Source organism: Sciurus vulgaris (genome assembly GCF_902686455.1).
Source record: "Sciurus vulgaris genome assembly, chromosome: 2".
Classification (NCBI taxonomy): domain Eukaryota; kingdom Metazoa; phylum Chordata; class Mammalia; order Rodentia; family Sciuridae; genus Sciurus; species Sciurus vulgaris.
Window position 1 is genome coordinate 29,368,698 of NC_136462.1, and position 16,554 is coordinate 29,385,251.

The 16,554-nt window shown below is 36.5% G+C and overlaps 1 protein-coding gene across 1 annotated transcript in view; it reads right to left on the reverse strand.

Moving 5' to 3' along the window:
* The window catches only part of YLPM1 (YLP motif containing 1), a 68,360-nt gene that overhangs the window by 35,458 nt on the left and 16,348 nt on the right, over nucleotides 1–16,554 (reverse strand). Inside the window, 2 exon segments of the mRNA XM_079129734.1 lie at nucleotides 695–1,613; nucleotides 1,616–2,814. Of these exon segments, the coding sequence (XP_078985860.1) occupies nucleotides 695–1,613; nucleotides 1,616–2,814 (2,118 nt within the window).

A 16,554-nucleotide genomic window follows, 5' to 3' on the forward strand; every position in this document is an offset into this window, starting at 1 on the left:
TACACATGCAATAAAAATTAGTTTTGTTATTATAGCTACTATATGGGAAGTATGTAGATACCTATACACAGTTAATTTTAAGTCAAGAAATCCAAATTCTACTCAAACTCGCAAAGAAAACATTTGATTATGTACAAACAAGAATCTCAAGTAGAAATAATCTGCTTCCAGTTATAATGAAGACAAAACATCTCAAAAAGAAGGTATCAACAGTTAGACAAATCCAAAGACACCCCCAGGTAAACCACTCTTAGCTTCAACAGAGAAAAATACAGCACTTTCCACAGTTATATCAAAGATTAGCAAATATGACGTCTATCAGATCTAAAAACAAAGAATGAACTGCCTGCTGAAAAAACTGGAGGTTACATATGAGCTCTGTGAAAACCAAAGCCATAAAAAGTTGAAGTTTAACACTTAAAGCATGCACAGGTAAGGCATGCCAGCAACTCCAACTACAAAGGGTGAGAGTAGCCATCAAGTTGCACATCCCAGGGCATATGTCTATAATTAACACAGTTCCTAAATAACTATCCTAACCCTAAAACAGCACTGGATGGCCAGAATACAAACTGAGAGTATGTGGTAAGAATTAAACTAAAATGATTCCATTCAAATATATCATATCACTTTAAAAAGAGCAGTCTGAAAAGTGGTTTCAACCAAAAGAAATGATCTTAAGGAGTGAACTTACCGAAGCATTTTCAGTTCTTGTGCAGCTTTCAAAATGATTTCGTGCTGCCTCTGACTGAGAACCATTACCCCTCCAAGGCCTTGGTCAGAGTCTAAGTTTGCATCGGACCCCATCATTTCAGAGGAATGGTGTGAGGAGGGCATATGTTCCGCCATGGGGGAATGTCTATCCACATCAGATGGGTACCATCTGTCTGACAACCGTTCTCTTTCCCAATCCATTCTGTCAGGAACATAATCTCGCTTTTCCCGCCATGTATCTCCTCTTTCTGGATATTCTCGAATCCTTAACTCACCCCTATCACGAAAATCTCGGTCATACCCATGGTCTCGATTTCTTTCTTCTCTCCATCTATCATCCCGATATCTATCCAAAGGTGGAAGAGGTGGGAGGGGTGGTAAAGGTGGAAGAGATGGAATATCCCGTTCACGAAACTGAGATTCTTGTTCATCCAGTGGTCTCCCATAATCTCTGTCCCACTCATTATCCAAATTTCTATCGTACATATCCATGGGTCTTCCAATTCGATCCACATCCCTGTCCAAGTCCCTGTCCATTTCCCTACTGTAGTCCTCATCCATATCCTGATCTCTCTCCCAATCATCCCACCAAGGGCCTCGCCTATCTCCGTCATGAGACCGAGATGGTGGAGCTGAGAACCTGTCCTCTCTACTGTATGAATCTAGTGTATCATCTTGATAGTCACGTTCACACTCTCTCCAGTATCTCTCCCGATCCCAGTCATCAAGTCTTTCTCGTTCCATTGGAGCATTTCTACCATCTAATGGGAATTCTTCATGCCCTCTTTCTTCTCCATGATTCCATGGAGCCCTGGGAGGCTCCTCTCGGTGATATGGATACATCTTCTCCCCACCATCTCCTGGTTCTGGTCTGAAAGGACCTCTATCACGACCAAATCTGGTCTTCCCAGTCCCCTTTCCCGACTGCCAGGCCCTCGAGGTGGTCCCCTTTCCCTGCTCCCAGCTCTTCGGGGTGGTACTCTCTCCCTACTCCCAGCCCTTCGAGGGGGTCCTCTCTCCTGACTGCCAGCCCTCCGAAGTGGGCCCCTTTCTCGGCTGCCAGCTCTACCTCTGTCCTGGCTGCCTTGCAGACCACCTGGCACTTTCTCACGACTGCTTCCTGGCCTTACCAACCCTCTGTCCCGGCTGCCTTCTCCTCTGCAAATCTTCTCTCGACTGTCTTCTCTTCTACCCATCATCTTATCACGAAAGTCTTCTTGCTTGACCAACCCTGGTCCTCGACTGATTGCCTGGCCACGACCTCTGTTTACTAGTCCTTTGTCCCGGGTGTCTTCCATTCTGTTTTGCCCAGGACCTCTGTAAGATGAGCTGCCTCCTCGATTGCCTTCTAATCTATTATCTCTGTTATCTGGCCGAGGAAGCCCTTTATCTTGGTTGTTTTCTGAATGGGGCAGACCAATACCCAAAGGTTTAAAATCATTCTCTGCAGTTAATGACGATGATGTTGCTACTGCTGCTCCTCCCTCCATACCCCCTGCTTTTGAGGGAAAAGCAGATTGAGTAGGTACAGGTTTATTTGCAAGGGATACAGGCTGAGAAACAGCTTGGGCTTTGTCCATTTGAGTCTCCATACTTTGAGAATTCTGGTCCCAATTAGAAGGCTCTATTGGCCCTTCCGAGACTTCGCTTTTAGGAGGCTCTTGTTGAGAGTCGCTTAGATTCTCATTTGACTGAGCCGCCTTGGCATCCTTTACATCTGCAGCAATGGAAAATGCAGCTGATTGCATTTTAAAATTCTTCTGTTGGTTACTACTGGTGTCTGCTAATGGTTCTTTGTTTCCTGAAAGAGGTTCTGCTTGTGACTTAAGCTGCTGCTGATGTTGCTGTCCAAAAGTTGGTTTGGGGCCTTTCCACTGTGGTCCACTCTGTCGAGGACTTAGGGATGTATTGGGGGTAATATAAAATTGAGATGCTGGCCCCCGGGGAATCATTCCCCATTTGCTTTTAGTGCCCTCTGCTGGGTGACCTTCATATCTGGGTCTTGGCCCATCGGGGCGATTTCCTTCAAAACGAGGCCCTTTGGGTCTCGGTCCTTCACACCTTGACCCTAAATCCTCAAATCTTCGAGGACCATCAAATCTACAAGTAAAACAAAAGATATTACTCAAGACAGTAAAGCAGAAAAAAAAAGTTCTCCATGTAAGAATATTTAAGGCACTTTTGCCTTAGAATTTGTTTATGACAATGACTCTCAGTCATTAAACAAATTCTGTGTCACCTGTATGTTAGAACCAGTATGCTATGGTTGTAGCGCTCAGAAGGTCTTAGGACAGGCATTGGAATTCACGTCAGCTTTATCTAATTCATTTCAGTATATCTCCTTCGGCAAGTCACTGATCTAAAAAATTGCTAAAAAGCAATTATAAATACTGTGCCCTGGGTAGATGGAATAGTTTACGAATTTAAATGGAAAAAAAATTAACAAATTCTATAACTGAGAGAACTTTTAGAATTAAACTGTAATTTAAAAACAAGTATAAAGGCCGGGGATATAGCTCATTATCAGAGCACTTGCCTAACATGTGTGAAGTCCTAGGTTTAATCCCCAGTATCATTAAAAAAAAAAAAAAAAAAAAAAAAAAGGAAAGTGACAAAAAAATTAATTATGAAACAAAATAAGAAACTAAAGGACAATTATAAATATAGTTGGAGCTAATGTTAACATCTTGATTAACTGACAAAGTTTTTAAAAAACAGCAGCCATATATTAAAAGTATGCTCTGACATTTAAAAAGGTCAGGCACAGATGTTTTTGCTATGGACCCACTTACTCACTGAATAAATATTTATGAATAAGTGTCATCTGTGTTCTCAAAGAACTTATGATCAGATGAAAGGGAATCTAAGTGTAAATAAATGTCAACAGGTGTGATAACTAAAGTCCTCTGCATACAAAAAGGGCAACAGTGGAGAAATGGTCAATTCTATCCAAGAGAGAGGAGTGCTGTCCCAATAAAAGATTTTCACAGTAGGAGACGCTTCAAGTGAGTCTTGAAAGACAAACTCTGAGATAAGGCTGTGTTGGAGATGAGGGGAACAAGGTGGCAAAGGCACCTCAGGCTAAGGAAGAAATATAAGGTGAGGCAGAGAAGCACATAGCAGTGTAGCATATTTGGAAGTGCAAATACATTAGCATAGTTGAAGCAAAAGGAGAGAAGAGTAAAGAAAGTTGGGAGAGGGAGGAGTGGAAAGGTGGCACGAAAATAAAGCAAAGAGGCAGGTAACTATCAGTTTCCAGAAGATCATCTGGAAGTCTTGTGTGGTATAGACTACAAGTAATCCTTCAACACCCATTTCCTCTTTTTCTGTGGTAACAGAGCCCATATTTAGATGAATGCAAAGGTCCACAGACTAGAGACTCCTTTCCCCAACCTCTCTTGCAGCTAGAACTTGTAGCCCAGTTCTGGCCAATGGGCACAGTGAAAACAATTTACATATCCTTCTGGGTTGTCCCTGTAAAGGGAAGGGCACATCCTCCTCTTCACCATTCCTTTTCTCATGCTGGCTCTGACATGGTGGTGAAGTATCCTGGAGTATGTAAACAAGGGCAACACAGTAAGTGCTGGTGAAGTAACAAATCAAAAGGAACCTGAGTTTCTGAACCATCATATAAATTCTGAGAGAAAATAACTTCCACCTTGTTACAGCTATCTGCCTTTGGATCTCTGTTCTGACAGATGAATTAATTCAGCTGGCTAAGGCATTTTGAATTACTTTATAAGCAATTAGAGCCACCCGAAATATAGTCTCACTTAAAAGTCTGCTTTAGCAGAAAAATAGCAGGTGAATAGGAGGAGGGAAGTTTAAAGAAATTTTATGTTCAACAATTGAAAGTTATGTTAAACAATTTGGGCAAGTGAAGGTAATACCTGTTCTAATAATAAAAGGATGAACAGGAAGGGATAAAAATAAGTGAGGTCAAAGAAGGCAGAACTGATAGCATTTTGTTACCAGTGGGAATAAAATAATCATGGAAAAGGAAGCAGTTAGGATGATTCCAAGATTTCTGGCTTAGGTGACTGAAAGGAACTTGATGTATTTCATGTCTTTAATGAGAACTAGGAAGAGTTTTTATTTCATTGTTTGGGGAAATTAATGAAGACCAAAAAATTCAGTTTCAACAATGAAGACAAATAAATTCCGTTTCAGTAAAAGATTGTCTCCTGACTTTAGGCTTTAAAAGTCTCAAGGTCTAAAAGTCTCAAGGGACAAATGCTGGGTTACTACTGCAAAATAGGGGTGAGGAGGAGTATACTGAAATGCTAGAGATCCTCCAGGATACTTCTCAGCATTCCCATGTCCTTTGATTAAAGTCAATGGAAAAGTGCAATAACCTAATTCAGACAGGACTGCTAATAGCCCAGGCCTTTCAAGAGTAAAGGCAAGGTTGGGGTTGTAGCTCCGTGGTACAGCACTGCCTGGCATGTGTGAAGCACTGAGTTTCTTTTGTTTGTTTTTGTTTCTTAATATTTTGTCAATGGACCTTTATTTTATTTATTTATATGCGGTGCTGAGACTGGAATGCAGTGCCTCACATATGCTAAGCAAGCACTCTACCACTGAGCTACAACCCCAGCCCCAAGGCACTAGGTTTGATCCTCCGCACCACATTAAAAATAAATAAATAAATAAATAAAATAAAGGTATTGTGTCCATCTAAAACTATATATATATACATACATATGTGTGTGTATATGTATAAATACACACACACACACACACACACATATATATATATATATTAGAAAGCAAAAAGTAAAGGCAAAAACCAGGACCAGCTGAGGTACTCAATGAGAGCAAAAGCAACAGGGAATGAGTGGCAGAAGGTGGTAGTTATAAATACCAGCTTTGACTACATTTATCTTACATAAGATAAATGTGTTTAAACATATACATTATGTTGGTCAAACACTTTTGGTTCATTAGTGTTCTTTATCATCTGACATAAGATGTTAAAAACCTTAATATCTCAGTATTTAAGTTACAAAATATAAAAGAAGGAATGTGACTAAGAAGAATGAACACTAACCCAACAACAAAAAAGGGATCTTATGTCTTCTTCTGGAGAAAGAATTGGAGTGTAGTGGTTGTCTAGGGATAAAAGTTTCACATTAGGTGGAAAAATCTCCCCACAGCCCACAGAAATCAGAAACACAAAAGAAAGGGAATTCTGGGAAATGAAGTTCACCCTAGCCTAGCTGACACTTCACAAACCATCAAAAAGAATTTATACAAATATAAGCCCACAATAAAAAGAGATGAGAGACTTGTTTTTAAATTCTGGAAGACAAAGAACAAATATGAGTGGCAGGTAACTTATGGTACAGGAAGAAGCTGCAGTTAGAGTGCTAGTAGCAAAAGGGGATAAAATCAGAATGGGCCTGGCTTGTCCACACTGGGTCAAGATTCTCAGATACCAGGGGGCAGGGTTGTGGCTCAGAGGTAGAGCGCTCACCAAGCACATGTGAGGCACTGGGTTCGATCCTCAGCACTACATAAAAATAAATAAAGGTATTGTGTCCACCTACAATTAAAAAAAAAAGATTCTCAGGGATGCTGGGGAAAGACAGGAGCAGGACTGGGGGCTGAAAATATGCAAACTAAGTCTATATTCAGAAACAACAACTGGCCTTTCCCTAGCTTGAATGTCTCTAACCTCTATTATCTGAGAGTCTCCTCTCATTAGTAAGTAGTTCCTTGCCCTATTAACTGTATAAAGCAAAACCTGACAGTTGACAAGCCCCTCAGACATCCCAGAGTTCTCAAGTTTAAGTGTCTCCCATTCTTAAATATAAATGAACAACCAAGGATCACTACTTACTTGAGGAACACCACCTAAATGAGAAGAGACCAAAGAGAGATTAAATAGGACATGAATCTGAAAAAAAGCACAGATTAATATAAAAGGCAGAAGAAAACTTAAAAAAAAAAGAAAAAAAACCTGCTCAAATTGGTATCCTTAGAGTCTTACAGAAATTGCAATTTATTTATCAAAAAGGACTACAACCAAAAAACCATGAAAAATATTTTCAAATTCTTAAAATAAACAAATGCAATAAAATGATAGGATGTTAAAGTCCCCTTAGAGAGTGTAACAAAAAGAGAAAAGACAAGAGACAAAGATCATCAATCTAATAGATCCATAATTCTAATAATGAGGAGTTCCAGAAATAGAAAAACAGAAAACAGAAGAAAAATTATGAATAGCACAAAGAAGTTTCCCAGAGTTAAGGGACTCAAGTCTCTAGAAATGGCCAACTACACTGAGTACTCAGTAATTAGAACAGATTTAAAAAAAAAAAAAAAAAAAACTGTGAGGGGTTGGGGTTGTGGCTCAGTGGTAGAGTGCCTGCCAATCATGTGTGAGGCGCTGGGATCGATCCTCAGCGCCACATAAAAATAAACAAAATAAAGGTATTGTGTCCACCTACAATTTAAAAAAATTTAAAAACTGTGAAATTTCAGAGTATTAGAGATATAAAGTTGCTGGCAGTTGAGGGGGAAGACACACACACACAAAAAACAGGAAAATAATCGGAATCGCATAATAGCTACTCCAGGTAACAGAAGAAAATAGAACAATGACCCTAATAAGTCGTGAGTTATATTCAACTCCAATTCTATCTTCACATTATTACTCAAATATAAGACAAGGCATACTTAAATACACAAGTATAAGAATAAAGATACTTCAGACATGTGAGCACTCAAAAAATTTACCTACTGCCCACACTTCCTTAAGTAAGTTACTTGAATGTGTACTCCAGGAAAAGGAGGCATTAAACTCTAACAGGAAGCCAAGGAATTCAATGAACAGTGAATCTGATCCAGGAGAACAGTCAAGGGAAATACAGCAGCAGCCATATGCCAGAACTACACAGCAACCAACCAGCTAAGACAAAGGATGCATGACTTAGGGAGAGAGATCCTCCCCTGCAAACTCAAGGAAGAAAATGAGATGGTGCTTATGTGAGTAGGGATGGAAGATTATTTTAAAGAAAGAGACTGGAAATTTTATTAAAAAGTTATTACATGAAAGAAAATGTAATCACAGTATATTATGTAGCTCTTAAAACAAATAACATTCATAAAATTGTGTAAAAATTACTGATTTACCAAAAAAATAGTGTTATAACTATATTGGGCTGAAGGAATTAGAGTAAGAACTAACCTTCATCTACCAGAACAGGAAGTAAATGCATAATATCTAAAATGTATAATTCTAGAAAGGAGCAGTATATTATTTAATGACAGAAAGATAGCTACCTAAAGAACAGCTAAAGAATTAAAAAAAGAGGGGTCTGGGGGTGTAGGTTAGTGGTAGAGTGCTTGCCTAGCATGTATGAGGACCTGGGTTTAATTCCCAGGACCATGAAAAAAAATGAAGAGGATACCATTTGGGAAGACATCTAGGTGATGTGGGGCAATGGATGGCCATTTTGCTGGATTTTAAAAAAATCATGTGTACATATGTATTTGATAAAAATACAAAATATATTTCTTTAAAGGACACAGAGAGAGGATTAGCCCTTATCAGAAGTGCAGCCTCTTTTGAGACTACAAGAAAGAGATGACAACTCAGCAAGACACTGTCACTAATAAAAATTTTTAAAAAAGAAGAAAAAAGATAGCACAGTATATAAAGTAAGGACAGGAAGAGAGAAATTTGGGCCCAACAGTCTTGATTTCCTCTGTGAGGCAGGACACCAAATTAAAGATAGAAGGGAAAACAAAAAATGTTCACAAAGTACAACCACAAGACTGGGATCCTAATTAGAATAAGATATACTCCATGTTTGTATAAGTATGTCAAAATATACTCTACTTTCATGTATATCTAAAAAGAACAAGTGGAAAAAAATTTTTGCAGATCCTGAAAAAGCAGTTTTAGGGTAAACAGTCTATGCAAAGTTGTAAAGACCTGATATAGCTATCATGGGCAAAGAAGAAAGGCACTGACCAGGGACTTGTCAAACACAAATCATAATACCAAAGGTGGAGAACACATATTCACAGAGAGAAAAAAGTAGGTTGTTTTATGGCTTTTAATGGTTTGATTCCTTTCTTGAAGTTACATTTATTAATTCAAAATACTCAGGTCATTAAAATTGTACTTTTTATTTCTATATTATCATTTGTATTAAAAATTTTATTAGGTTAATAAGAGACAGGTTACCTTTCACAATATATGAGCCAGTGAGAACTCTTATAAAAATATTATCTCGATATTACAGATTTTGAATATGAAAGCTGCCTCCCTAAGTTGTGAATTCCTTGAGAATTTTATTCATGACTGACATTTTGGCAAAAGCAACATTTATGGAACACCTATTGTTAGGTATTAGCTAGTGCTAGAACAGTCATACCTATCCTCAAGGGTTCACAGTTCACAGACCAATAAACAATAATCAGAAGGGAATTTGATAATATGGGACATGTTTGTCTTGGTAACAAAAAATATTTCCAATGTCTGACTCATTGAAGGGTCCCAAAATACAATTCCAGAAGTGCTACCCTTGGGGCAGGAAAAAAAGGAAATTAATAAAGCAAAAAATGATGAGAAGGGAATTCCAGACAAAGAGTAAGGACAAGGGAAAGAGGCGCTAAAAGTGTGCAGATAAGAGAACATGGTGGAAGGGACGACAAAGTGAAAGCCTATGATCTTTGTCTTCAAGGTAAAATTGATGATTAACAGCCCAAGGCTGTTATTTTATTTTCATTTTGGGGACAAGGAAAATGTAGAAGCCATTTGAAATATACTTTTTTTTTTTTAATGATTTTTAAAGCGTAGTTTTATTTGGTTCTGGAGACTGAGTAGTCCAAGAGCATGGCAACAGCATCTGGCAATGACCTCTATGAATATACTTTTAACACTACATATAAATGGCAAACATTCACTACTACTGCATTTTCAAATTTTCAAAATTCAAAAATGTTATGAAATGACATTTGTAAAATGTTTTTAGAACTTTGAATAACATATGAAGATAAATTCATTAAAATTTATATAAATAGGTCATTTTTACATCAATGCAGTGAAATACTATGACCTTAACATATAAAAACATTATTTGAAAAAAGTGAAAACAGTAAATGTTCACTGAATAAATAATAGAAAAATGCACAAAGTGTACACTGGTTAGAGGAAAAGAGAAACATCTGAAGTTTAATATTTAGCAATTTTTGTTATACAGTTGTTTTCATAATCCCTAAAAAATAAAAACCCCTAGGGTTTGGGAAATGGCTCAGTGGCAGAGCACTGCCCAGTATGCATAAGGCCCTGGTTCAATCCCCATCACACACACACACGCACAAAAAAGAGAAAAGGTTTTACTTACAAAATAACAATAATAAAAAATAAAAACCCCTAAAAGTATGTATAAGTATACAAATTTCAAAAAGCCTTGGTATAAAATCTCCAAATTGGGTATAAAAACTAAAGAGGTACAAAGAAACATTATACCCTTAACAAGGTATTGTCTATATCACACTATTTCATAAACACTGAAATCAATAGACCATGGGAATTATAAGACACCACTTTCTAGAAAAAAGCAGGAACCATAAAGGAAACTGTTTATAACTTTGATTATTTCTTCCCCTATTGGTTTTCATGTAAAATTAAGATCTGTTTTCTAATATGTATAACCAAGGTTCTAAATTAAAAGTTGCCAAAGTCAAGAAACTATTACAATAGGAACAATCATGACAAATGGAAACATGAAGAAAAGCTATAGTGCTCATAGTCCCCTATAAATTCTAGTAAGACATCTATATAGAAAGGAAAAGGTCCACAATTTAATCCTGAAACCAATCAAAAGGTAGTTTTGACTGATCAGAACCCTTGATATAAGATGTCAACTTCCTCAAATGGTCAACAGATTCTATGCAATATTCATACAAAATTCCAGCAGGTCTTTGAAAACTGACAAATTGATTCTAATGAGAATAATTAAGACAATCAAAAATAAGAGCAAACTACAGCCTATGGGGCTAATGTAGTTAAGAGTGGATTTAAAACATTTAAAATATGTTTGCGGTATGTGTATGTAGGTGTTGTGTGTGAGAAGAGAGAGAAGAAAGAAAAATATATGACAAAGACCAAATGTAGCCAACAAAACAAAAATATTTACCATCCGACCCTTTACAGGAAAAAAAAATTTTTTGCCAACTCATGATCTAGAAGCAAAGACTTGGAGGACTTATACTAACATATCAAAATTTATTTAAAAACTACAATAATTTGAAGCAGTATGAAACTGGTACAAGGCCAAACAGACGGAGGGAAAAGAGACCACAATAAGCACTTCACTAAGGATGAAGACAGTGTAGGAAGTAGGGAAGGAATGAGATTTTCAATAATTGATACTGGAGTTAACTAGATGGTCATATGGAAAATAATGACCCTGGACCCCTACCTCACACTATACATTAACAAAAAAATCAATTCTATACAGAGTATTAATTTACACCAATAAAAAAAAAAAAAAAAAAAAAAAACGAAGAAAAATAGGACAATGTACTTTTTAATGGCTTTGGAGTTTTTTAAAACAGGATACAAAAAGCAGGAACCATAAAGGAAACTTTGTAAGTTTGATTATCACAGTCAAAAATTTCTACTACTCAAAAGGTACCATTAACTTTTAAGTTCATCAGGGTTTACTGGATCCAATTATAGTTTTTACCTTTTCTTAACAGTTCTATTTGTAGAGACTGATATTTCATGACATTTCTTTTCCTAGAGGCCTATCCAAGAACAAAGAAAAAACTTAATTTTATAAAACAGAACAAAACATATTATTAATACACATCAACTGCCCTTAACTATGCTTTAAAAGAGTAAAATAAGGCCAGGCACAGTGGTGCACACCTGTAATTTCAGTGACTCAGGAGGCTGAGATAGGAGGATCACAAGTTGGAGACCTCAGCAATTTAGCAAGACCTTGTCTCAAAATAAATAAAAATTTTAAAGGACTTGGGGATGTAGTTCAGTGGTAAACTACCCATGGATTCACTCCCATTACCAATAAATAAATAAATAAGGAGACAACAACAACAAAATTGAACAACTAACAGGATAAAACAAAGGTGAAATAAATTTGTCATCATCTTTGCACTGCTCCAAATATTATGCCTACTTACGGAACTTAATTGAGCACAATGAGAATTCTGAATTTTCCATTTCCTGATTATAATAATAAAGAGAACAAAACTGACAGAGAAATTTACTTCAAATTACTAGACTCAAAAAAACAAACGCAGAGAGCAGCATTCCAGGTTCTAAAAATGTCAAATTTATAACTGAAATCTATAGCTCAGATAATTATAATACAAATATTTTTAAACTTAAAATGTTATGAGCAAATGATACACTTTTAAAGACAGCAGAGGGCTAAAGATGCAGTTCAGTGTAGAGCACTTGCTAACAGGCCAGCAGCCCTGGGTTCATCACCAACAGCACAAGGTAAAAAAAGAAAAGTGGGGAGGGGGGATCCACTGGACCTAGTTGTATGGTAACAACTATTTCTCTGGTATAATGTGGGTTAAGAAAGTAAAAAAGTTGCTGCAGAATGACAAATGTGAAATAAATGTAATGAATATAGAACTGATACCAAAATATGTAAAGAATTCCTACAGGGCTGGGGGATATAGCTCAGTTGGCAGAGTGCTTGCCTTGCAAGCATAAAGCCCTGGGTTCAATCCCCAGCACCGCAAAAAAAAAAAAAAAAAAAAAAAAAAAAAAAAAGAATTCCTACAAATCAATAAGAAATACAACAGATAACCCAACAGAAAAATGAGGAAGAGACTTCAATCAACATTTCATAAAAGAGAAAATACAACTGAATAATAATCAAATGGAAAGGAAAAAAATTCATTAGTCATCAGGGAAACAAATTAAAACTATTATCATAATATCACAAAACATACCGAGATTGCTAAAATTTAAAATTTAAACAATAACAAGTGTTGACAAGGATGCAAAAAAGCTGGAACACCAAAACATTGCTAGGGTGTAAACTTGAACAACCACCTTTAGGAAACTGTTAAAGAATATCTATCAATGTAAATCATGTGCAGACCCTATGAACAAACAATTCCAATCCTTTAAAACAAATTGTGGTATATTCATGCAGAACACTGTACAGGAATGAGAATGAACAAACCACTGCTACACACAACATGAATGAATCTCACAGTAATACCATGTGAAGTGAGATGTCAGACCCAACAAAATTAAATATACACACACACACACACACACACTCCTTGGGAAATACAGCACCAAAAGACACATGGCAGCATATTTCATAATAACCAAAACCATCAATGATCATCAATATTAAAATGGATAAACAGATTATGGAATATTCATACAAAGGAATACTGTACAATAACAGGACTGCCACACACAACATTGATGAATCTCACAATCCAATGTCAGTGAAAGGCACTTATTCAAAGGAGTACAAACAGTATAACTCTATTAATAAGTTCGAAAATAGATAATCTATGGTGCAAAATGTCAGTGATTTCTTTGCGGTACGGGAAAATGACAGGAAGGTGGATGAGAAGGAAGACCTTTTTCTTTCTTGGTACTTAGGATTGAACCCAGGGGTGCTATACCACAGAGCTACATCCCTAGTCTTTTTTTTTTTTTTCCCCTCACTTTTATTTCGAGACAGGGTCTCATTAAGTTGCTGAAGCTGGCCCCAAACTTGTGACTCTCCTGCCTCAGCCTCTCGAGCCCCTGGGATTACAGGTGTGGGCCACCACACCTGGCTGAGGAGGACTTGTTCAGTACCAGTAATTTCTTCTTAATTTGAGAAGCGATAACATGAATATATCTACTTTGTGAAAATTCAGTAAGTTACACACTCAATCAAGATTGTGCACTTCAGTAAAAGTTTTATTATTGAAAAATTTAAAAAAAGGGGGGGGGGGTCTGAGAAACCAATGTCCACTGATATGATGGCCTATTGAGCAATGGTAGTCTTCTAGAAGACCCAGTGAATCCAATATCACACACATACATACATACATAACACACTGTATCAAAACTGTATTAAATGTAAATAACATACTGCATTTTTGAGCATGTAGGAAGTTGTATACACAATCACACACCCACAGGCAACTCAGGAAATATTCAGAGCACCAAAAGACACATGGCAACATTTTTCATAATTATACACACACACACACACACACCTATGCATGTATATTTTTTTCCTAATTACATTAGAGAAAAAAGAACTATGCCTGGATAATAGTCACAAACTACGCTATTTAAGGATTCTGAACAAAAGCAGTGGAAGGGAAATAGAAATGGGAATGACAGCTAAATTGGGGAAAGGTTTTCAAAACAAAGTAAATAACAAAGCAGCTAACATGAGCAGGACCTAATTCAAGAAAGAAAAGTTATCCTTATCAAAGTTGCAGCTGAAAAATCTGTACATACCTACAATATAATCAATATTCACTAGGATTTCAGCTGTCTAAAAATGATGGCCCAAATCTAACTAGATGAAATATGAAGATATGTAAGTATTCTGTACATAATAAAGGCCCATAATCCTCTGTAGATACAGTAAGTGTTCTTTCTGAAGAAGCTTAACAAAACAAAGGCCCCTGAAAGAATATTGAACATTAAGCAGGAGGCAGCCAGAATCAAAGAATTTGAGTTTATGTAACTGGTAGAGCCCAGCAGGTAAGGCATGATGGTGAGACATAAGGGAAGTTTTAAAATACTATACTGATGTACTATAGTAAAAGAGTAGAATAATTCCTCTGTGTTGCTCCAGAGAGGCAGATCCAGACCTAACAAATAGAAGTTACTGAAACATAATTAGGTTCAATGCAAAAAATAAACTTTGCAAACAACCGTCAATGCCTCACATGGCCTTGTTTCTTATCATAGTGCCAATATTCAAGCAGAGTCCATCAAGTGTTGTCACAGGAAGCACAATTTACTCAAAAGTGGATCAGAAGACTGTGCATTCTAATCTCATCTCAACCATTTACTTGCTATGTCATCCAGGGTAATTTATTTAAAAGTTCTTTAAGTCTCATCTTTCCTTATCTATTTATCCCATGAAACAACCAAGGGGAATAAATAAGGAGATGTGCATAAGTAAGGCCCAGCATGGCAAACTAAAATGCAACAACATAAATGCAAATTATCATGGAGAGATAACTGCAATAGGTAACTGCTAAGATCCTTCTGGCACTGAGATTATTAAGAAAAAACCTAAGATAGGTCATAAATTTACAAAACCAAGATTTGGTAGCCAAAGAGAAATATCAATGATAGAAATCAAGGAAGCAAGAAATATGTTTCATGAGGCAATAAGAATGTACTTCTCTGAGAGTAAATGAGTTTCCACATCTAAAAGGCTATGCTCAATCCAAGAGACAGATACACATTCAAATCAAGAAGATAAGACACACATTAAATAAATCAAGACTACAGGGCTGGGGATGTAGCTCTTGCATAGCATATATGAGGCCCTGGGTTCAATTCCCAGCACCACCACCAATAACAATAACCAAAAAAGACAACAAAATGTACCTGTAATCACTGACAACATGAATCTGAATCATGGCATTACACACAGTGCTTAAAAGAGAACTTATGCTCTGGGGACCTTCTAGACTCAGCTCCACTTGTGTATGAAACTCAGTTCTACTCTCCCAGCTACATGTTCCTGATTGAGCAAGTTATTTATCCTCTCAGCTCCCGTCTGTAAAGGGTAAATGTGGAATAACCTGCCTACTTGAGAGGTTCTTGAGAAGACTCCCCTGAGATAATAAGGTATGTAAAGTCTCTAACAAGACCTCTTGGTACACAGAGGAATTCATGTTAATTAGGCCTAACTTTCTCTGAGCTTCAAACTCCAAAGAGTTTTCTGCCACATTATTTTCAGAACATTAAACTTGGGAACAAACAAAAGATATTATTTTGTTTTCAGATGTCACAATAAGGTTTTAATTTAAAATGATGATACAGATCCATTGATGCTGAGATGAAAAACAATCAATACACAGGTAAGTGGAAAAATAATAAATTTAAAGACAATACGATATACTCAGTATGATACTGTTTATGACATGGTTTTAAAAATGATTATGTCCCAATGGTGAAATTAGTGGGCTTACTTTTTTCCTACACTTTGTCACAGTGTCTGAATTTTGTATACAGAGTATTTATGTCAGTGGTAAAACTGCAAGTATTTTTCTATAGGAATATTGTTTTAGGTCAACTTGGGAGGAAAAATATATCCTAAAACCTTGAAAAGATAAATTTAACACTTTTAAAGCTAAAAAGAAAAAACTGTAGAGATCACAATTTTTTTTTCTTTTCTAAATAAATATGTGATTCAGACAAAAAGAAAGACATCTCCCTCATTGAGGAAAATACAAAGAATATAACTCCATGGGCAGGAATTATGTCAGTTCTATTATCCACTGCCAAAAACACAGAGAAGGAACCCTAATAAATATCTGCTAAATGAGTTGTTTTAAAAAAGATCCTATTTACCCTTATATTAAATTTCATTACCTTTTTTCAAAGAACATTGGCTTATGTAGTATCTAACAAATAGTATTTGCCAATTTGAACTTTCTGTCAAATACAATGAAAAATAAAAGATAAATAATATGTTCAATAAATATTATTCTTAAACTGAGAAGTCAATAGAAGTGATAAGCATTATTCTATAATACCTACATTCATTCTGGACTGTAATCCCCACATACAGGATAAAAGTAGCTACATCAAAGAAATGGGGGCAAGTTACCTTTTCCAGATTACAATCTCAT